Source organism: Acanthopagrus latus, chromosome 5 (genome assembly GCF_904848185.1).
Source record: "Acanthopagrus latus isolate v.2019 chromosome 5, fAcaLat1.1, whole genome shotgun sequence".
NCBI classification, from domain to species: Eukaryota; Metazoa; Chordata; class Actinopteri; order Spariformes; family Sparidae; genus Acanthopagrus; species Acanthopagrus latus.
In genome coordinates this window covers 30,424,645-30,446,746 of record NC_051043.1, presented here as the reverse complement: position 1 = coordinate 30,446,746, position 22,102 = coordinate 30,424,645, and the positions used below count along the sequence as shown (strand labels likewise).

Here is a 22,102-nt window from a genome sequence, read left to right as displayed (position 1 = left end):
TCATATTTCTGCTAACATGCTAACCAGCTAGCATCTGTGAGTCACCCTAACTATTGATCTACTGTGGAGACTTTAACTAAGTAATCTGAGCAGATTAAAGATTTAGATCATTTATCATGTTAATTTTTTTTTCCTGTTAATAACTGTTAATATTCTCATATTTCAGTTTGAAATTCACCATTTTCTTTGTTCCATATGAGAGCGTTCGCTGGTCGGCCATCTTGACCCTCAGAGTTCTAACGTCTGTCTGCACTTTGTTCTGACAGCTGATTTATCTGGAAAATAATAATCAGATTAACTGATGATGACAGAAAACAACCGTCAGCTGCGTCCTGCTCGTGAACTTTAGCTAAATGAATTAATTTGAGCGGTAATTGATTAAATACCTGCTGTGATACTGAGAAATGATAAATCTACACATTTGTTTTTTAACATTTATAATGCAGGTTGTCGTCTTATGGCTTGAACAGCTGAGTCATTAAATGTCAGCCAAGATATTTAAATCAGGAGTTTGAGGTTCCTCCTGCTGACATCATCACCTGCACGTTCAGCCCTCAATCTGGTTGTTAATTTAAACTGACAAAAGTTTTTGTCTTTACATGAAATATGAAGACGCTTCAGTTGCTGAGAACAATTTGATCCAACGTTAAAATCAAATATTAAAGGACACATTTGACAGAAGAAGCAGTCAGAATTTAAGAACGAGCAGTTCATGAAGACGACTTCAGAGGAGAAAGTGATCATATAAATGAATCAGTCAACAGTCTGAAGATCCTGGTGCTTTATTATTGATTCTGACATGAACAGCATGAGTGAGAAGCAAAGAATGAAAAACAAAAGATTTCTGATACAGAAAATACTGCTGACGTATTTTATGCAATTAAAATGAAAAACACAAAACCTGGAACATCGAACAGAAACGTGGTCACAGAATCTATATTAACGTTTGTGTTCCCCAGAAACAGCACGAGGGTTTCAGGTCTGACACCAGTTCAAAGTTTTGGGCTCTGCGGAATAAAAATATCAGAAGAAAACAGCTGGAACACAAAAGTAACACAGCTGTTTCTCTTCAGAAGCTTCAGGAGCTGAAAGTTTCAGCCGAGCGCTGTCCGGAGGCGCTGAAGTCATCTGGCAGATATACAGAAGTACACAGACGCTGCATCAATAAATCAAAACCATCACGCGTAAAATTCTAAACATTAAAACTAAAAAACTGCCTGAAATGAATCCAACATTTCAAAACTCGCTCTGGACACCGCCGACTGGTTTTATTAGGGAATGTATTTAAACTTTAACAGTCAGAAAATAAACCGAGATTCTCTGCTCGGCAACAAACACACAAAAATCTCCATCGTCAGTTTGTTTCTGAACTTGTGACCCTGAAATGACTTTAAAGCTGCGACAACACGACCTCAGTGTGTTTCATGTTTAAACTGATTAACATTAAAAATTTCAATGAAATCCGTCGCGGAGACAAACTGAAGAAAAACAGAAGTTCTGCTCAGTTTTTAATTCAAAGACGATAAAAATGAGTTTAACATGAAGATTTGTTACGAATTTCTTGAGTTGGTTCGATTTTTAACTAATTAAATTAAATCCCTGCGTGTTGACCAGATAAATAATTTGATAAGCAAAACTTTAATAATGACACATGAAGTACTGGAAGTTTACTGGCTTCAGTTCTGATCTTTTAAATGTGGGAATAATTTTCTTCTGTCTGAACTGTTTCTGTTACCGTTTCTGTCTCAGTCACAGATCAAAACATATCGAGTTCTGAACTGAACGATATTCTGAAGACACGCTGAGCATCCTGCATCCACCAAACACTGAACTGAAAGTCGCTGATGAATGTCTGCTGGACTGACGTTTGGAAAGAAAAATACAATAGAACTGACAGATCGATCAAAAATGAAACAATCTCAAGGTTTTCATTTGACCATCAGTGCAGAAATCTCATGAAACCTGATCTGTAGATGACTGACGACAGAAAACAGACCACATGTTTGTCGGAGCGACTGTTGATCTCATCAGACGTCTCAAACAATCAGCTGCTGTTTGATCGTCTCAGATTTGTTTCTGCGTCAGAGTGAAACAGCAGCACGTTCTGAGGAATCAGGAAAGAGCAACTTGAAAACCAACAAAACAAAAAGGAATCGGGACTTTCCCAAACGTTTTACAGGTTTTCATTTCAAAGTGTGAAGAAGAAATTAAAGTTCCCAGGCGGTTGCCGTGACAACAGATGAAATTCTCGGACTTCTCGGTCTCAGCTCCGGTACCGGGTCCGTCTTAAAGGAAGTCAAAGGTCTGAAAGCAAAGAAAAGGTCCAGAGGACGAAGACGTCGGTTCGGGTTTGCATCGTTGTTACGTTTCGTCCACAAGCCGCGTTCGTCCACCGAACTGAAAATCCTCTGAGTCGATCCGGAAAGATCCAGTTCTCGTCATTCCTGAATGTTTCTAACAGTTTTGATCCAACACGAGTGAATCTTTGTGCTGACGGACGATTATCAAATGAAAGACGACGAGAATCATCCGTCCACTCGTCAAACAAAGCTGAGGAAACCTGAAGATCTGGACCGCTAACACTGCTGATGGCTCCAGTCTTTGGATGCTGCAGGATCACAGTTTGTTTCTCTCCTGATATGAAATGCGGGTCGGGTCGGGTCGGGTCGGTCCGTTCGCCCTCTTTTTAAACCTCGTTCAGAGCCGCTCACAGTGTTCACAAGAGAAGTCTCTCTAGATTGTCCATCACGTTGCCTTGACATCATCACCATGAGTCCACAGCTGTGGTCTCAGAGTCCGGCCTCGTTGTGGTGCAGCATCAGCAGTTTGTGATTAAAGGAGGAGTCCGTACTTCTGACCCTCAGCTGAGCTCCTGGCGTCCTGCTGAAGTCCGGAGCAGCTCGGACAGTTTGACCATTCAGTACCTCGTCATCACACACAGGAAACTGAACCTAAAGTAGAGCGGGTCGGTTGACTCGGTGAGGTCGTGATCACGTGGGATCCGGTTCTGAACGAGCCTGAAGTGTTCATGATCGCACTGACCTGAACGAGTCGTAGAGTCACAGTGTGACTGAAACAAGGTGAGCCTGTTTGCTTTCCTGGATTGTGTCTTGAGGTTTTGGACCAAGCAGAGCTGAGAAACTTCTAGAGCAGAACAAAAGACGTCGATTCAATGTCTTTGATGACATCTGCTGGAGAGACAGAACCAAAGAGTTACAGACCAATAAAGAAGTTAGTGTGGGTCGAAGTTAACCTTTTTATGACACCAAATTTTACTTGATGCAGCAAAAAACTTTCAGCAAGGATTCAAACCTGGAGCTGCATGAGCCTGATTACAGATCCAGCTGTGGCACACCTGATGGAGGAAAACCTAAAACATGATTTATAATAAATGCTCGAATACAGCTGAAGGTTGAGGCTGCAGCAAGCAAAATTTGGTGTCATAAAAGGTTCATTTTGAACCACGCTATCTTCTTTATTCGTCTGTGACTCGTTGGTTCTGGCTCTCCAGCAGATGTCTTCAGGATGTTGGGCTCAGTTTCAGACGACAGGCAGCTGTTCGTTAAAAAAAGGTTCCATGTGATCTCGACCTCGAGAGATTAATAACAATGTGTGTTGATGTGCGTACGGAAGCCCTGATGGACAAATCGAGATTTTTTTTCTTTTCCTGGTGATCGAGTTTCTGTCTGATGGGAATATCTTCCTCTGCTGTGGTTCTGACACCAGAGCTGGTGCAGAGAAAAGGTCTGCCAGGAAAATTAGAAGTTCCTTAATAACTTTTTATTTTTTTGCATCTGAAAACATTTGAAAGCTTTTTGTGAAACACAATAATCGTATGAACGATTTTTTCCAGGTGTTAAATCGATGCAAAACATGAACGTTACAAAAGAACAAACAGTTTTTACAGTGAAATATTTTTATTTTATAAGGTTAATTTTTTTAACCGTTTTAACTCACAGCTGAAGGAAACCAGATATTTATTAAGTGAAACTATTTTCCGGCACGTTCTGAGGTCAAACATCAGGAGAGGAAACTATTCAGACTCGGATCACCAGAAGGAAAACGTGTCCTCACTGGCCCCTCAGGGCTTCCGTACATTCAGCACCAAACCAGCTCAGCGATATTAATGTGAATGTCTGCAGGTCGCTGACGTCCTTCTTTTATCATGCTGCTTGTTTTTCCTCACAGGAAGTTGATTCAAAGCTCCACGTGATGCCTTTCACAGTAAAATGTTTTATTTCTCCACTACAGGAAGTGACGAAGAATTCAGGTGAACATAAAGCTTCAGTGTTCTGGATTGTTGATCAGCAGCACCATGACTGATTATCGTCTTTAAAACAGACTCCTGACGTGTTCACCGGGCCACGTGATCAGGTTCTGAAGTGTTGAACTCCTCCTCTGTGGTTCTGTGACACCTGTAGACCGACTGCTTCTGTTCTGAGTGTGTAAACGAGGTCTGCAGCTGGTCTGAGATGACAGTGTGGATCAGGAGGAACCGGCGGGTCACCGTCTCTGCTGGCTGTAGACGGGGAAGGCCAGCGTGACGTTGAGCGAGTCGTTGTGTTGGACCAGCGAGGTGTGCTGGTAGTGAAGCACCAGCTCCTTCAGGGAGCCGTACAGGTTGTAGGGCTCTGCGAACCCGAAGCCGGTGCTGGTCTTGTTGATGACGCAGTGTTTCACCTCGCCATCCACCCTGAGAGAGACGGAGACAGAGATCAGATTAGATCCAGAACAGAGGGTCCGGAGACGGTGACACCACAGGTAATGAACAGGTGACTTACACCACAGAGCAGGCGTAGCAGCCCGGCTTGCTGCTGTCTCGGACCAGGAAGGTCCCGTCTCTCTTCCCGCGGAGCAGAGACTCGGCCTGAAGGCGGTTGATGTTTCCCAGCCGCCACAGACGCTCGTCGTGGTGAGGAAGGTCCTCCTCATCCTCCACCATGCTGTACTCACTGAGGGGGAGGAGACACGCCAACACATTAATGTTCCTGATGGGATTGTGACTAAAGAGCCTGATGTTCTGTTCTGTTCTAGCGGGTTGAACGGCGCCACCGTGTGGATCAACAGACAGCAGCTTAAAGGGTCCACCAGGGTCTGACATCGGCGCGTTTACGAATAAATTAATGTTTTATTCATTTTATTAATTTAAGGAAGCTGCATGTAATCTGATCAGTGACCTCACTCAGGAGTGATGGTGCATTGTGGGTAATGCAGGCAGCAGGTTTTGAAAAGTATCAGAATCGATAAAGGAGAACCAAAGAACATTTTTTAATTCCACTGCCATTCCTCCTTTTTAAAACCTGCCGCCTGGAGCCGCTTAGCTCGGTTGGTAGCGTGCGACCCGTGTGCCGGGGCTCTGCAGCGGACCCGGGTTGGACTCCCGGCCCGGGTCCCTTTGCTGCGTGTCACTCCCCCTCTCTTACCTTAGATCTTAGATGTTGTTCATCTAATTGTTTTATTCCTCTTGTATGATGTTTTTTCTTTTTCTTACCGGCCTTTATTGCTTTTATCTTTCAATGTATTTAATTTTAATTTAATTTATTTAATTGTAATTCAATTTATTTAATTTTAATTCCTCACATGCTGTTGAAAAAAATTCACTTTGACTCCTCTTTCTTGTATTTATTCATATTTACACTTTGCATTTCCTGTTTTACTTCTTGTTTTAACGTCTCAGTAATTTCATCTTCCTTGTGTTTGACTCTGGAACATTTATCTTTCTGTTTTCTAACAGCTGAGGGGTGGAGACGTGCAGTGCTGCCTGAGACCACCGGGGGGCAGCAGGCGGTTTCAGACTTACTCCTCTGTGGTTTCGTTCTTCAGGCCGAGCCACTCGTTCAGTTTCCTCTGACGAACTCCCTTCTGGGTCAGCCACCTGAGGACCAGAACACACAGTGAGTACAGAGTGTTACAGCTCTGATGTGGTGTGTGCGTTCCTCAGTGAGTCTCTTACATCAGGTACTGGTCCCTGGTCTTGCGGAGCTGGATCAGGTCCGGTTTGATGCTGTTCATCTTCTTGTCGATCTCTCTGTAGTCGGCCGCCTGCTTCTTCAGGTCGACCTCCAGGTGCCGCTTGCTGTCCACGATCTCGCTGATCCGAGACTTCAGCTTGTCGTAGTTCTCCATGATCCTGAAACAGAAACACGGGTCAGGTCTTCCTGCTCGGACTGCACGTGGTTCTTGAGGTTTTTTTAGGGCCCGACAGAACATAACATTCATAATTATGTTTTCAGTGTGTGTGTAGTGTATAATCTCCTGAAGCTAATAATAATAATAATCGTGGTTTATTTTCTCTAGAATGAGCCGGTTCTCTTCGGAGCAAGTGGGTCATCTTCCACAGCCCGCCATGTTTCTACAGTGGCCCGCGACGGACAAAAAGCTGGAGGAGACGCAGACGTGAAGCCTGCCACCGGTTCTGTTCAGGCTTGGAAATGGAGAAGTAACTCGTATTCATGTAGAGCAGAGAGCCGACCTGAACCCGTCAGTGGACCTGGGCTCAGATCAGAACTGCTCTCAAGTTCTTACAGAGTACAAATGCATTTAGAGAAAACATTTTTATAAATATAGTGCAGAAATACAAATATTTAGTGTAAAAATACACGCGTGAAAGTAAAAATATGCCGTTTGAAATTTAGATGTGAGGTAAAAAAAAAAGTTTTAAAATAGATCAACAGAATTATAATATTTATTTTACACAATACACATTTTTACACTATACCACTTTAGAGAAAAAATAATGTATGTTAATATAGTGTAAATATAAATGTGTAAAATAAATGAACATTGTAAAAATACAGTTTTTAATAAATGATAAGACATTAAGAGAGAAGACTCTGAGTCTGGGCGTAACAACAGATCTGTTCATGTTATGACATCAGAGTGTCTTCTTAACTGTGTGTGTGTGTGTGTGCGTGTGTGTGTGTGTTAAAGGCCGACCTCTGGATCTCCTTGTCGTTGCCTTCTCGACGGAACTTCTCGATGTATTCTTTGCTGAAGCGCTCCTGAGTCTGACACTGCTCCTCAAAGATCTTTATGGTCTCGTTGAACGCCTCGATGGCCGTCCGCTTCATCTGGATCTCCTGCAGAGGAGGAGGAGGAGGAGGAGGAGGAGGAGGAGGAGGAGGAGGAGGAGGAGGAGGAGGAGGAGGACAAATCAGATGGTGGGATTGGAGAAAGAAAAAAACAGAACGAGTCAGAGGAGTTTTCTCTGTGCTACTTGTTTTGCAGCTGCAGTGTGTTTCCATGATGCGGGACCATAAAGTTCTGTACTGTGTCGTACCTGTGAGGTTCTGGTGTACTCCTCGTACAGTCGGTCGTACTCTCGGTTCTTCTCCTGGTACTGCAGGTGATACTCGTGGAGCTTCTTGCCGACAGCTTCGATGCTGTCCTCCTTCACCACCTGATCCTGAACACATACACAACGCGTCCCGTCAGACGAGTCGACAGGCGACACACGGTCAGCGCAGCATCGGACGGCGTACAGACCTGCTGGTGTTTGGACACCGGGTACAGCAGCTTCACGTCCAGTTTTGGGTTGTACTGAGCGAGGGACTCGTGGCGGTAATGGTTGATGAGCTCCACCACGGAGCTGAAGGTCAGCGGGTCGGAGAAGCCGTACTTTCCCTCCCGGTGGAAGATCTTGATCAGTTTGTTGTTGCCTCCTTTCCTGAAGGTGTTCAGACGACGTGTAACAATTCAACCAAAACAGCTTCACATTTTAGAGCGTTTTATAATCTGGTGTTGGTGCAGCTGAACTAAACGCGTCTGTAGAACATTGAGTTTGTAGTTGAAGAGCAGCTTCACTGAAGAAAAGTGTCATCACTGATAAAACATTTACCACCTTTAAATTAAACATGATTTCAGACACTAATTATTTTGCAGGTCTCAAACATGTTTAATCTGCTCCGTGTTAAACTGCCTGATATGCAGATGATTTTTTACAGATTATGGACTTGATTTAGGGTTAAACATGTTATAATTTCTATGTGATAAATATGTTGGTTGTGTGTGTGTGTGTGTGTGTGTGTGTGTGTCAGTTTACCTCAGAGTCAGAGTGTAATCTCCGTGCATCTTGGTGGAGGCGTCTCGAACCAGGAACGTACCGTCAGCTGTGTCTCTCAGCTTCTCGTTCACCTCCTCTCTACAAAACACACAGACGACATCATCTCGCGGTGACGCAGCAGCGCTCTCCTTTCATTTAACACAGAACTGAACCCAGCAGGACCGCAGGCAGCCGTTAGCAATACATCCTAAACCTGAGGGTTCTCTGAGAAACTACAGAATCAACGTTCTCTGAGGCCTTTTATTTCTCTGCTCTGGATCAGATAATAACCTGAAACACTAAACATTTAGGACCTCGGTCATGTGTCTCGAATGAAACGCTCTTAAATGGTTAAACTGGATCATTTAAACTGCAGCTGAAGGTTTTAAGCTCACCTGGTCAGAAATGATCGATGTGTTTCATGCAGCGGTTTGTAATGTTGATGTACAACATGACATTTAATACAGTTAATGCCTGTTTGTTCTCAGTGAGTCTTATTGAGGAAGAAGAAGCAGACGGTCCGACTGAGATCTCCATCAGATTATCTGGATAGATCAAGATCAGCTGATGAAGGTCAGAGTACGGACACGCTGTCATTAAACTTACTAGCAGGTGGACTGTGTGTGTGTGTGTGTGTGTGTGTGTGTGTGTGTGTGTGTTACCTGGAAATGTCTCCCCAGTACCACTCAGCGTCCTGCAGAGAAATGCTGTTGTTGAAGCTGCTCGGAGCTGCAGGAGTCGAAGGCTTGACCGGTTTAGGAGGCAACGCTGCGACAAAAAGACACAGAGAGAAGGAAGACATTTAAAATGTTTTTTTCTGTTCTTTTCATCAGTTGATCGAGATAAGATTGTTTATTGATCTGAGGCCTGGGCGATCAGAACACCGTTTGGGTCGGGGTCGTCTTCCTGCACAGTTCACACACAACAAACTTATTTTACAAGCTTAGAAGCTTCCAGTCACACGACATGTCGTCAGTCACAACCACGTACATCTGCTGCTGAACGTGTGCACGAGCTCCACTGGTTTTAATAACATCTTTTTAAATCAGTTTGGGATCTCTGACTTTCCATCAGAATCTCATTTATCAAACCACAATTTAAAGAAAAGGTAGAAAACTTCAGTCAACAGAATCAGATTTCTCGTCAGTGACGGTATGAACAAACCACCACACTTCACTTCAGTCTGCAGGACTGGACTCTTCATGTTGGTCCCTGCAGCTTTCTTAGAGTAAAATTCAAACAATGTCATGCGTTGAAATGGAAGATTCATTCCTTTATACCAACAGCTAAATATCCAAAATGATTGTCCAACACTGTCCTGAGGACGGGTGTCGGGTCGATCGGCTCCTTCACACACGACACATTAAATAACAAAATTATATTAAATAAAACACCAACTGTAGTGCAAAGAACAGCCGACAACATCAGATGTGAACAGTCACAGATATCACACAATATCGTTATAACCATCACTTAAAGCCTCGTGTGTGGTCACTCTGACCAGCTGATTAACTGTGACTGCGTGTTTTCTTCATGATCATTTCATTCTTGCACACGTGTCGGAGAAACACCCGGCACGTTGAAATTCAGCATATTCTGTTTTAAGACTTTCCACAGATGCTGTGTCATTTAACGGGTGCTCAAATCAAGAAAAAGGGGATTTTGGACCAACCAATCAGGTCGCTTGATGTGCAGGTCCGCGTGACGCGTTGGCTGAGATTTGGGAGGCTCCTACGCAACCGACTTTTACCCACAAGGCCGTTCACTGCACAGGTTCACAACGACGCTTATGTGCCTCTTCAGAGGAAATGACTCAATATGATAATAATTACAAACACCTTTCACGCAGAATGACATGAATGAAATGAAATAAACACCACGTAGGACTGAAGTCCACCTGGCAGCAGGTGCTGGTCCAGGTCCAGGTCTGAGCTCCTACCTGGACTCTGCATGTTAATGTAGCACAGGATCTTGTCTCGTCCTCTCACCGGCTCGGCCTCGGCCCTGCCTCCCTCCTCTCGCTCCATGTCGGTCTCTAAACGTTGGCCCACCTCCTCCTGGACGCTTCAGAGGTGAAACTGAACACGGATCCTTCGTTTAAGGAGCTCATGATTTCGCTGCCTCCAGCCGAGCGCTCCCATCCTGCCTCGAAAAAACTGACGTCATCTGGAAGGAAACAGGTCCGGGCCTCCAGACTGAGCTCGACGCTTCTGTCTTTTCGACTCTCTCTATATTTTAAAGACACACTCGACTGTACTGATGACTGATGTCTGCAAGATACCTTCTTTTTTACAGCTCCGTCTCTGCACCTGCAGGCAGATCTTTTACATCTTCACCTGTGCTCAGTCTCGTCCACAGAGAATCTCCCGGCTGGGAAACATTTTGGTTTTTTGTCTCGCATTAATCCGATTCCTGCAGTCAGTGCTGAAGATTTAGAACGACGCAACTTTCTCTCCGTCCGTCTCCCTCTCTCAGAGCCAGCCTCGGTTCAAAGCTCAGGAGAGCAGCTTGGAGATGTGTGACATCACCGCTGCCCCCAGCCAATCGTGCGATGGCAGTGATATCACCGAGGCAACACCCCCCTCCTCTCCTCTGCTGCATCTTTCACCGTGTGGATGGATGATGTCATCGTTTCAGCTGCTGCTCAGCCTGACCGAGTGACTGATGAACACACCGACTCACAGGAAACGACGGATGAATGAACGACTGACGGCTGCTCAGCAAACTTGCTGACTGACTGAGGATTTGTTTAAACAATCTCTGATTGGTTATTCCTTTAGTCAATAACTGTGAAACAGAGCAACAGATAGCAGGCGAGCAGCTCCGAGAGGCTGAAATCACACACTGTGAACGCAACATCAACATTAAGAAAACCTATGGAACCTTCACAGTGACGAAGCGAACATGCTGAACAAACAGTTCATCATGTTAACATGGGATCAAAAATCAGGTCACATGAGTCATGATGAGGGTGAAAGCTCATCTTTGCATCACAATTTTTATTCCACTGAAAAACTATTAAAATCCTGCTGACGTGACTTCTGTTGGCACCAAACATAACATGTTTTCTTAAATCTGGAGCAGAAGCTCCGTCGCTCAGGACGTCTCCTCTTCACTGCATGTCGCCAGTTTATCAAACACCTGGAATCTTCTGCAACTCATGTTTGCTATTTCCGTATATTTTAATTAATTGTGCAGCTCTGAAGTGAACCACTGAAGTTTAGCCTGTTAGCATGCTAATTAGCATCAAACACAAAGTACAGCTGAGGCTATTAAAATGTAAGGTGTCTTTCTCCAGTTGTGGTGGCCGAGTCTCTTCATGCGGCAGCTCCGAGCGCTTTGTGTCTCACCAACCAATCCTTCCAGAAACACTTTTATTTTGTTGGTCCTTTCTGCTGCTGCTTTCTATCACAGAGATGAAGAGCCGGCAGGATTCATCCCCTGAGAAACATGAATGTTTGTATCGATCTATTTAATAATTATCAAGATGCTTCTGTCTCCGTCAAGGTGTTGGACCAACCAGACTTTCACCCCTCCAGCTGCCAACATGTTGAAACTGATGAGTTTTATTGTGATAAAGAGTCACTTTATGACAAACAGCAAAAAAAAAAGCCAGAGAGATGAAGGTTTACAGCCAACGCTCAGAGAAATCAAGCTTCTACCAACTGATTATCAATAACACCAGGTGCCATTTATATTATTCCAATAGTGTTGCCACGACAACCAAGTTCTACTACCTGTACTGTTAGAATACCTCATGTTTCCTGTCTTACACTGACAAACACAAACCTCTCAAATCCATCAGTGTCTAATAACAACAACAACTTCAACTAACAGCTTCAGTCCACCAGGTTATCAACACAGCCAGAACTCTCCGGCCGCGCTGACAAACAGAACCTTCTCTCCGCCCCATAATCCGCCCTGGATGGAGAATATGACCTACCTGGTGCAGCCTGGTTCATGTTGAGCTCGCTGGTTATCAGAACCTCCAGGACCTGAACCAGAGGATCCAGACTGGACTCGGGCCTGAACAGGAAGAGACTCACAGTCAGATTCAACATCAGTCACATACACAGAGACAGTAACAATAACAAGATGGAGGTCAGATGGTTGTTGTCTTTAGTGTCAAATAAGTTCATGGTTTTAATGTTTTAAGATATTTTTAATCATTTATTTTAGATCTTAACTCTTTACTCAGTTTTATCGATACTTTACTGTAGATTATCTTTATTATATTCCATTTCATTTCATCTGTTTTTAATAAATGTTTTTTATTTATTGTTACGTTTATTGCTTTTTAAAATCTTTTATAATTAAAAGCAACCAAGGCTTTTTTTCTGTGAATGTATATGATTCAAACCTTCATGTAAAAGCATAATTATGATGAAATTTTACAGATTACAGATTTACTGTATTTTTGTTTTTGGGTCCAACTCATTTTCAATGGGAGTGCTACGGGCACTTTTACGATGGCATCAAAATCTCTATTTTTAAACAGTAAGAAGTCTCGACACAACATGAAACTTTGCTGGTCGCATCACCAGCGTCTCTACACATGAACACAGCTCAACTGAACCACATCCACTCGACCCAGACGTGTCGATCCCCGAGTGCGTCCAGGCTGCCATGACAGCTGCAGGAACAAGCTACTGCTGACATGAGTTGTTCAAAAATGTTGTCAGTGCTGGAGTTCATGTGTAGAGACCGTGTGTGTGCGTGTTTGTATGTGCGTGCGTGCTTGCGTGTATGTGTGTGCTTGCGTGCTTGCGTGTGTGTGTGCGTGCGTGTGTGCGTGCATGTGTGTGTGCTTGCGTGCGTGTGTGTGCTTGCGTGCGTGTGTGTGTGCGTGTGTGCGTGCATGTGTGTGTGCTTGCGTGCGTGTGTGTGCTTGCGTGCGTGTGTGTGTGTCTGACCCTGCAGCCTGTCTGAACAGCAGCGGGCTGAAGCTCTCTGCCAGGTTTCGGGGGCTCAGCTGGTTCTTGGCGCTGTGCAGACAGAGCCGGGCCAGGTGTCGGGCCACACTGAGCAGGGTCAGACCGTACTGGGCCGGGCAGCTCGGCGAGCTGGCCACCCCCCGCAGCACCTGGGCACAGTCCTCCAGGTCCCGGACCTCTGCAGGACAACAGAACTGTGAACAAACACCAACTCATCAGAGAACAGCGTGTCGGGATGAAGAGTCTGAATCTGACCTTGGACTGCGTGAATCATGTCGGCCTGCAGCGAGGATGGGAGGACCGGACCGGGCAGGTCCTGCAGGAACCGGACCACCCCGTCACACAGGGACGTCACCTCCAGCTGCTCCAGGTCTGAAAAACAAACACACCTCAGTTCAACGGACACTTTGAACCCAGAAGTGTGTGACCATCTGTCACAGAACCAGAATTATAATCTTTGATACAAAACCAGAACAAAAACATGAAACTTGAGACTTTCAACACAGTTAAACAAATCAGAAGTTTGACAGATATTCACTTAAAAAATGTTAATATCTTCACAGCTTCGGTTTGAGAATCTGACTGTAGAACAGTTTTTTGTGAAGTGTTATTATTGAAGTATTGAAGTACTGATTTTACTGACAACCTGTCTATATGCAAACTAACAATATTAACCTTCCTGCTTGTTGCACACAGACGTTCAGCTCAGGTGAGAAACATGGAGGGTTTTTGTTCAAATTACAGACTGACTGAATACAGAATCAATAAAGAGAAATTTATCTGCCAACAGTTCTGATAATCAATTCAGCTTTTTTAAGCTAATAAGTCAAACGTGTGTTTTGGTGCAGCATCTTCAATGTGCTTCTTTTCTATTTCATGTGTGACATTAAATGGAGAGTGTGTAGACGTTACACACTGAGTGATTAATCATGAAATAACTGGTGCCTGCGGGTTGTTGTGTATCTTCTCATTTTTGAGAACACGTGACCTTCCTCTCCTCTGGTGTGGAACCGAACTCTTTACTTTAAAAGGGTGCTGACTGAATTATGTCGGAACTACAGAGAAGAGATTCACAATAAATCAATCTGTGCCAACATTTCTAAACAACATCTGTGAAGTAGCGATATAGAAGCAAACAGAGCTGATAAGCAGCTAAATGCAGCAGTTCACTTCATAAAGTATTTTATTTTACAGATTTATTTGCAGAACAACAAGATTCTACTGAAATAAATCTGACATGATGTGCAAAGTTAGTGGAAATATGAATGATGATAATTTATATCTAGAGGTGAAGATTAAATTTAATTACATTTGTTTGTTAGCACAAAAAGATTGAAGTAGAGAAAAAAGTCACCACTGGGTATCAGAATCAAATTCTAGAGACAGGTGCCGGTATCAAGTGTGAAATATGCATCTTGCTGCAAAGACGTCTCTTCTTTAAAAGCTGTGAAACACTTTTCTCAGGGATCAGTTCACTTATTCACAGACAATTTCCTCTAAAAGACTTTGAAGTGATAACAGTTACAGAAGAAGATTTGTGATGGAGCGTCGAGGTGATCACGACGTCCGCGGTTTGATTCCCTTGTTAGTAAAAATCAACCTTCAGTCAACACGTCTGACGAGTCCTCACCGGTGTCGGCCAGCTGCCGGGTGTCCAGACCTCCTCCGCTCAGGCTGCGATACACACTGGGACTGTCCAGACCTGCAACCACCACCAGACATCAGCAGCAGCAGGTGATCACACTAACAGCAGCGGTGTGTCGAGTCACATGTCAGTCAGACACGGGAGGAATAATCATATTCTTTATCGATTTCTGTGCTGGTTATTTTCACGATTAATCAAATGAATCACTTCTCAAATAAGTGGAGATTTATCATCTGAGGGGAAGAAACTGCAGCTTCTCTGCACAACTTCCTCCACATTTTTATGCAATTTCTATTTCCTGCCCAGAATGTAAAATCTCACAGCGATGAGGAAGATCCTTTAATTTAACCTTTAATTACTTCATTTAATAAGATTACAGCCGACATAATCAGCCGATTAGTCTGAATTTAAGCGTCTCACGTGTTAAGAACTTGACTTTGACATCAGAACCATCAGTGATCCGGTCACAGCGAGACAGTTCACTGCAGCGAGCGTTTCTTTACTAAACTACATTTTCACAACTGTTTCTACATTAACTTGTGACAGCAGTTTGTTGACGATGTGGTTCGAGATGTTTAACCAATCAGATGTGTGTGTTTGATACCTTTTGTCTCTACGGCCTCCATCAGTCTGCTGAGGAGGGGCGGTGCTGTGTCAGGGGGTCCAAACTGCTCCGGGAGGTCCGGCAACACAAAGCCTGAGGACACACACACAATAAAACAGCAACAAGTCAACACAACACGAGTTCATGTGCACAATGTTTCTCTGTTATTAACCTGAAGAAGACTGAGTGAGAACAACAATCTCAGAAGGCTGTAAAACACAAACGTTTCTCTCTCTGCATGTTCAACAGCTGTCAGATTAACGTGAGGCGGTGCCGGTCCGGACCAGGATTATGTTGACGGACATTAAGGAGATCAGACACAGAATTTAAAACCAGCAGCGCCACAACTCGCTCCAGCAGAACTGCTTTTAATATGAAAGAGTGAAAGCTGCAGGAAGCAGAGGAGTTTACATGTTGTGTTAAACAGAGACAGGTAACGAGAAGCAGATTACTGCTGCCAACACACACACACACACACACACACACAGTAAATCAAACATACACACTTCCTGTGTTCTCTGGTGGCAGCAGAACAGGGTTGAGATCTGTTCAGTCAGCAACCACAACCCTGACTAAACCCCAGTGTGTGTGTGTGTGTGTGTGTGTGTGTGTGTGTGTGTGTGTGTGTGTGTTAAGCTGCTGCTGCTGAGGAAGCAGCTGAGGGAAACTCAAGCATGAGTCACATTGAGGCCATTTCTCTGGAACAAAATGAGACTTTGATTGACGAAATGATTTATAAGAAAAATATTAAAAAGATGTAATAACAATAAAAACATACTGAGGAAGTGATGATGGTAAACATGTCACATGTCACAAAGACACTAAACAGGAACAATACAGGCGACTTCTTTGTCCCCGTGGAGAAAGTCCCCAGACTCCCTTAACAAATGTGTCAGTTTAGTGAGTTGTTGAGTTGGAGACACTTTATAAACTCTGTGAAACTCTGTCTCTGACTCATTCTGCATTATTTGGACCTTCTTGTTAATTCAGCAAATATTCTACATGAACTTCTTTCTGTCTTTGAGTAGAAACATGGAGTCTGTTCGTCTCAGTTTCATATAGAGAAGAGAAGTTACATCTGGTCACTCAGACGGATGATACAGGTGAATACCTGGGCAGAAACTAGAACCTCTAACACCATAAGAGACCTGATCAATCATAACTGCGGGAAATATTAAAAATGACTTGATATTCAGGTGAAGAAGGTTAAAGTCAGAGTCAGAACGGGATGATTTCTGCTGTGTCAGCGTGAAGTCAGAGGAGGTACTGGGATCAGTTTTCCTGGAGATGGATGAGACACCATGAAATGAATCAGCGTGTCCTGATCTTTGTTCCCTCTGAGGACTCCAGATTAAAACATCAGTTTGTGTCTTCTGCTCCTGTTTCAGTTATAAATACTCTGATCACCTGTCGGCTCGTCAGCCTGACTGATCTTTCTGTACTCACCCTCTGACTCGGAGTCGGTCCTCACTGATGCTGCGGAGGGCGGTCTGGGTGGGCGGGGCTTCGGCGTGGGCGGGGACATCCTCTTTCTGCCAATAAACTCCACGTACGTCCCCGGGAAGTCGCCTTTTTCCTGTCGGTCAGAGAGGGACGAGTGAGAGACGTAGAGATACGTGGTTGACACTCGTAGAGTCGATGAACACACTGTAACGTGGCGTAACGTGACACAGATTTAAGGTTTTGTTATCGAAGACATTTGGTGACAGTGTTAAATCTTATAATAGGCCGTCTGTCACAATAATGATTCTTTCCGACTATTGATCATCTGATGTTGCCTGAATCATTTCTGCTGACCTCAGTATTGCCTGTAGTGTTAATATATCTTCTGGTTGTTCGTGTTCATTTCAGCCCGGCGCTCATTTGTGATATTAGTTTGAGTTTAAAGTTCGTTGGCTCATTCTGTTCTTTACCATTGTCTGTTAAAGTTTGTTTCAGTCGTTTTAATCTTCCGTTATGTTCACGTCACCCGGTCAGTTGTGACTTTAAATGTGTTTTTTTTAATATTTGATTTTACTTGAGTGCATTAAAAAGGCAGCGAGAGCCTCGGTGCGGCGCTCTACTTCTGCCATTCTAGTTATCATTTAGATTGCAGCATAAATTGATCTTAAAATGACGAGAAAAAAATTTAATTTCTTCCAAATTATTTCTGGGACAATATGTTGTCTAAGAAAAATACATTTTCTTGACGGGGCTGCTTACAAAATGAACATTCCGTACCAGATTTTAATATTGATTTTGAAATGGGCCCCTAATTCTGAGATCTGAGGTTCCAAACTCATCTGAAGAAACATTATTTATGCGCTTTTTAAGCTGAAATCTTCACTGTAGCTGATGAGCTAAAGGTGTTCACGTCTGAAGAGAGTGTACACATCTGGTCTCAGATCAGGCTGTGATCTGTTCTCTCTGCAGACGAGCTGTATGGAGACATTTATCATCATGAAGGGAGGAGATGATTTTTTAATTTTTTAATTTTTTGGCCTTTTCTGACTTTATTATTGATAGGACAGCTGAAGAGTGTGACAGGAAACAGGGTAAGAGAGGGGGAGTGACACGCAGCAAAGGGACCCGAGTCGGGAGTCAAACCCGGGTCCGCTGCAGAGCCTCGGCACACGGGTCGCACGCTACCAACCGAGCTAAGCGGCGTTTCGGGAGGAGATGATTTACATTTTTGGGTGAAATGTTCCTTTAAGATAATAGGAAAATAAAAAAATCATCTGAATTTTAAATAAATCAGACAAGAAATCTACCAAAGTGTGGCTGCTGATTTTGACCCTCATAAACTGAACGTTCAGGTTTTTTAACCGTCACGATAAATAAATGATAAATAAATGATGGAAACCTGATAAAATGTTGTGAAGAAGTTTAAACTGAGGACTTGTTCTTTGCCGTTTCACGAGAAAGATGATATCAGTGAATGTGCTAAATAATTTACATGCACAACGAGAGGAAAGTTTGACATTGGAGGTGATAACATCAGAGTGAACACCAACATGAGGGGGAGGTGAGCCGACTCCTCTTCAAGTTCATCAGGTATCAGTTCAGGTTTAAAAACACATTTACAGATTTTACTGTCTCTTCCACAAACTGAACTCTGACTGTGATGATTCTTTGTTTGTGGTTGTTTATCAGTGTGTTTCCTCCAAACTGGGGAATGGAAACTTTAAACAGCTCGTAGGTGTGAAACAGCGGTTTGCTCTTCTGTTTGTATGAAGCTGAAATCAACAGGGAGGTGAGTCAAGATAGCTGCAGCTTCAGTCAACAGTGATGAGGATGATGCTGATGATAGTCCACCTGTCATTTATATAAAATATCAATATCTAAGCATCAGTGTGGTGTGCTACCTGCGTGGTCTCATTGAAGCCCGGCAGCCAGCCGATCTCTGACGGTCGTTCTTCGGCTCCGTTGCTGCAGCCGAGCGCCAGCAGCGCTCCTTTGCTGACCAGCAGCATGTCTCCCACATGCAGGTCGATGTCCTCCTCTCTCTCCTTCTTGTAGTCGTACAGCGCTCGGTACTGAAAGCCCTCGGAGCTCATCGTGACGTCTGCTGTCGACGGTCGACTATGGCTTCACAATAACTAACAAAAACAGTTCTGAATTAAAAATATAAAAAAATAGGGTTTTCTCTCGACCTGAGTGGATCTAACAAGGAGAATCTACACAGAGTAAATATGGCGTCTCCAGCTGTCTGTGTGTCTCCCCTGTCTCCATGTCTGCTAACGTCGTGTCATCCCTCCAGGCCGAGCCACAGCCGCTCAGTCAAAGCATCCTCGCCGTTCATGAACAGGAGTCTCAGCAGAGGTACAGGCCACATCTGTGGAGGTGATGGCCTGCAAGACGAGAGGAGGGAAGAGTTGAGATGGGCTGCAGAGGCAGCTGGTGACGGGCTGAAATATCTGAGATCTGTCGCTTGATTGTTTCAGTCACTTCTCTGGGTCCAGATACTCCCTGTCTCAGAATTTCTATCAGTCAGCTGGATCTGTTTTGGATTTGGACTGCTGGTCGTCGCCTTGGAAACTGTGATGGATATTTTAGCATTTTCCACCTTTTTTTAGATCAGATGATCAATAGAAAAGATTAGGTTTATATTCAATGACAACAATTTACATAAACATAAAACATGCATACAGCGTCCAACATGAATGATTAGAAAAGAAAAACAAAGATTAAGAGCCAAACCGGTATTCATGTTTTGGGTTAGGGTGAGTTTTTGTGCAATGATTCCTCAAATGTGGTTAACAAACACAAAAATATGTAATGATGGCAGCATATTTTCATTTTAATACTGAAACAGTAATCTTCACTTCTAGAATTTTGGTTTAAATGAACAAATACTTTAGAAGAATCGAAGAAATAACAGTTTTCATATCAAAGACATCAACGCACTGTGTGTGAGATGTGCTGATGTTAGCATGCTAACCAGCTCGCCTCTCTCTTGGCAGACTAACACTCCCCTGGTAGTCCAGCTAGCTGCACAGCTAAATGGGCTAACAAGCTAATGGTAGCTAATGTCATGGATGTTTAAAAAGAGCAGTTAGCAGCAGTTAGCGGGTATTCTGGTTGATATACTGTTCCAATTTCTTGGAATTCAAGGTGGCCAATTCTAATGCTGACACATCGGTCGACTACAGCACAATAAAAAGCAACTCATTTGTTTTCAGAAAGTAACAAAATCCAAAATCCAACAAGGCCACAAGAGTCAGACATCTCCACAGAGACGGCCAAAACAATAATCACACTCATCAATATACAATGTTTGTGTTGTGAAGAACTGCTCGTTTTTTCACGTCAAAAAAAGTTATTTAAACAATTTCTCATTTTTGAATAACTTTATGAAAAACACTGGCCCAAATAATCTGATGTCAGCTTCTTAAATGTGAATATTTTCTGTGTCTTTTCTTCTATGATTGAATATTTTGGGGTTTGGACAAAACAAAACATTTAAAATATGTCATCTTGATATTTTCTGACATTCCATCAACCAAAACACTAATTGAGGCGACAGAGGATGGATTAATCGATGTTGAAAATAACTGTCAGATTTTTTTTTTCAAAACCAAAATGTCAAATATTTCCAGCTCCTCAGCTGAGAGGATTTCCCAATTTCCATCATCTTGTTTGAGGTTTGGGTTTTTTAAAACATCATTGTAATGAGTCATATTTTTTTTTATTATTGTCTTAGAGTTTATAACCCACACAGTTAATTGGAAAAAAAAAATATCAGCCAAAAGTAGAAATAATTTTTAACTACTGTCAGATATTAAACAATCTTCACATTAGAGAATCTGGAACAATGTTGCTTGATAAAGGATTTAAAAACAAACAAAAAAAGACTCAATAATTACACTTGATATGAATCGTTTTCCTGACCAAAGAATAATAAGTGGTCGTGTAAGGACTAATGTGCACCTGTCATTTTAAACCTCTGCAGTAACGTTACGAGGACAATCACTGAAAAACTGACAAGCAGGCTCAATTTAACTTAAAGGAATATCACAGCACATAAATAACAAGGCCGAATAGACAAACACGAAGCCCAACATGCAACAGCATAAGTAGTATGTGCAAAACACACATATTTAACAGCTATAAGCTAAGAGTTAAAATAAATAAGTCGAGTTTGAAAGCGGCTTTCGTTGAGAAAAGAGCCGAAGATAAGCGAAAACAGATCAGACTGAAAATTAGAGGTACTTTCCGATTTCTGACCACAAACAAAGAAAGCAAGAGTTTGTATTTCATTCTTATCTACGCTCCAAATGTAATCATTGAGCCCGACTCTCTAAATTGTAATAAAATACAGTCACAGAAGTACAGACATGAAGCACAGACGCTCTGTATCCCTCCAGGAAACGGGAAACGACAATGCATGCCAGCGCTAGCTTAGCCAGCTAGCTAGCTTGTGTCAGTCGCCTCAACGGCTCACCTTTTAGTTTTTCACCAATTAAAACCACCAGCAGAGAAAATAGCGGACGCCATTGTGGAGCAGCGAGCAGACACAACGTCCAGGTGTTCCCCAAACTGAAATATTCCGCTATTTTATCGACTATTTGTCAAGATGAAGACACTCGTGGCTCATCCGTCGGATTTGTAGCTGTTACACTGGTGTCAAGCTAGCACTATGCGTCTAACCACTTCCGGTACGCTCCGTCAAAGTAAAACCGGTTTCATGGCATAAAATAGCAATGATCTTCTTATAATGGCTTGTTTTTCGGGTAAGACATTCATCTGTCGGAAAATGTCACTTACAATTTACATAATATGTTGCTCCATAAGTCTACTTTAACGAAACTAGCAAGGAGTCTTTACGTAACAACGAAAAGCGAGTGGAAGTTAGTTTCCGGCTGGCTTTCAAAGTAAAACGCTTCTGGCCAGCATGTGTTGCAAAATTAATGCGTGTCGCAGAACACCCGCGAACAAATAACGTTAATTTTTGAGGGTAAGTGTTTGAAACCCGTACTTACTCTCATCTTTTCTAACAATCTTATACTTAGATCCCGATTTCGCAGCGTTACGAGGCAATAAACAGGATTTAAGAGATTACACCCGATTACAGCTGGGTTGGGAGGCAGGGCACTGACGTCACATCCGGTAACCTAGATTTTAATGCAGCGCTGTCAAGACAGGGGACCATGGCAACAAAAGACCGTGTGTGTGTGTGTGTGTGTGTGTGTGTGTGTGATGGGGGATGTACTGTATTCATGCTGTCCTCGTTTATTCAGGCCTTATTCAAGCAGCAGTGTGTGTGTGTGTGTGTGTGTGTGTGTGTGAGAGATGCAGGACCAGTTTTATCTTCAGTGTCAGTAGAAAGCAGGGTGACTCCCGCATCATGTGACTGCTGCGGCTTTTCCAGAACATGCTGCTCATCACATGCAGGTCTG

General features: G+C 43.2%; 1 protein-coding gene across 4 annotated transcripts; it reads right to left on the bottom strand.

Annotated features, from left to right (window-relative positions):
• Nucleotides 1–764: 764 nt before the first annotated feature.
• On the bottom strand, nt 765–21,821 carry LOC119019184 (phosphatidylinositol 3-kinase regulatory subunit alpha-like). Of its 4 annotated transcripts, XM_037097538.1 has the most exons (18): nt 21,148–21,360; nt 18,885–19,054; nt 18,569–18,802; nt 16,671–16,800; nt 15,225–15,317; nt 14,606–14,677; nt 13,231–13,347; nt 12,955–13,153; nt 11,985–12,067; nt 8,704–8,809; nt 8,042–8,140; nt 7,486–7,666; nt 7,280–7,405; nt 6,937–7,079; nt 5,954–6,130; nt 5,801–5,875; nt 4,782–4,952; nt 765–4,693 (listed from the first exon to the last, which is right to left on the bottom strand). In XM_037097538.1, the coding sequence occupies exons 3-18, from the start codon at nt 18,758–18,760 to the stop codon at nt 4,504–4,506; spliced, it is 2,154 nt and encodes a 717-aa protein (XP_036953433.1). In that variant the 5' UTR covers nt 18,761–18,802; nt 18,885–19,054; nt 21,148–21,360; the 3' UTR covers nt 765–4,503. The 4 variants fall into 4 exon arrangements, with proteins under 4 accessions (XP_036953433.1, XP_036953431.1, XP_036953435.1 ...); XM_037097536.1 differs by having other exon boundaries at nt 18,569–19,054; XM_037097540.1 differs by having other exon boundaries at nt 4,782–4,865; nt 5,837–5,875; nt 18,569–19,054.
• Nucleotides 21,822–22,102: the final 281 nt, after the last annotated feature.

Excerpts from the sequence above, each read along its gene's own strand:
- LOC119019184 (XM_037097537.1), bottom strand. The coding sequence starts at position 18,760 with ATGAGCTCCGAGGGCTTTCAGTACCGAGCGCTGTACGACTACAAGAAG. Across the intron at positions 8,810-11,984 it reads CATGAACCAGGCTGCACCAG|CGTTGCCTCCTAAACCGGTC; the intron begins GTAGGTCATATT and ends TTTTTGTCGCAG. Across the intron at positions 6,131-6,936 it reads AACGACAAGGAGATCCAGAG|GATCATGGAGAACTACGACA; the intron begins GTCGGCCTTTAA and ends TTTCTGTTTCAG.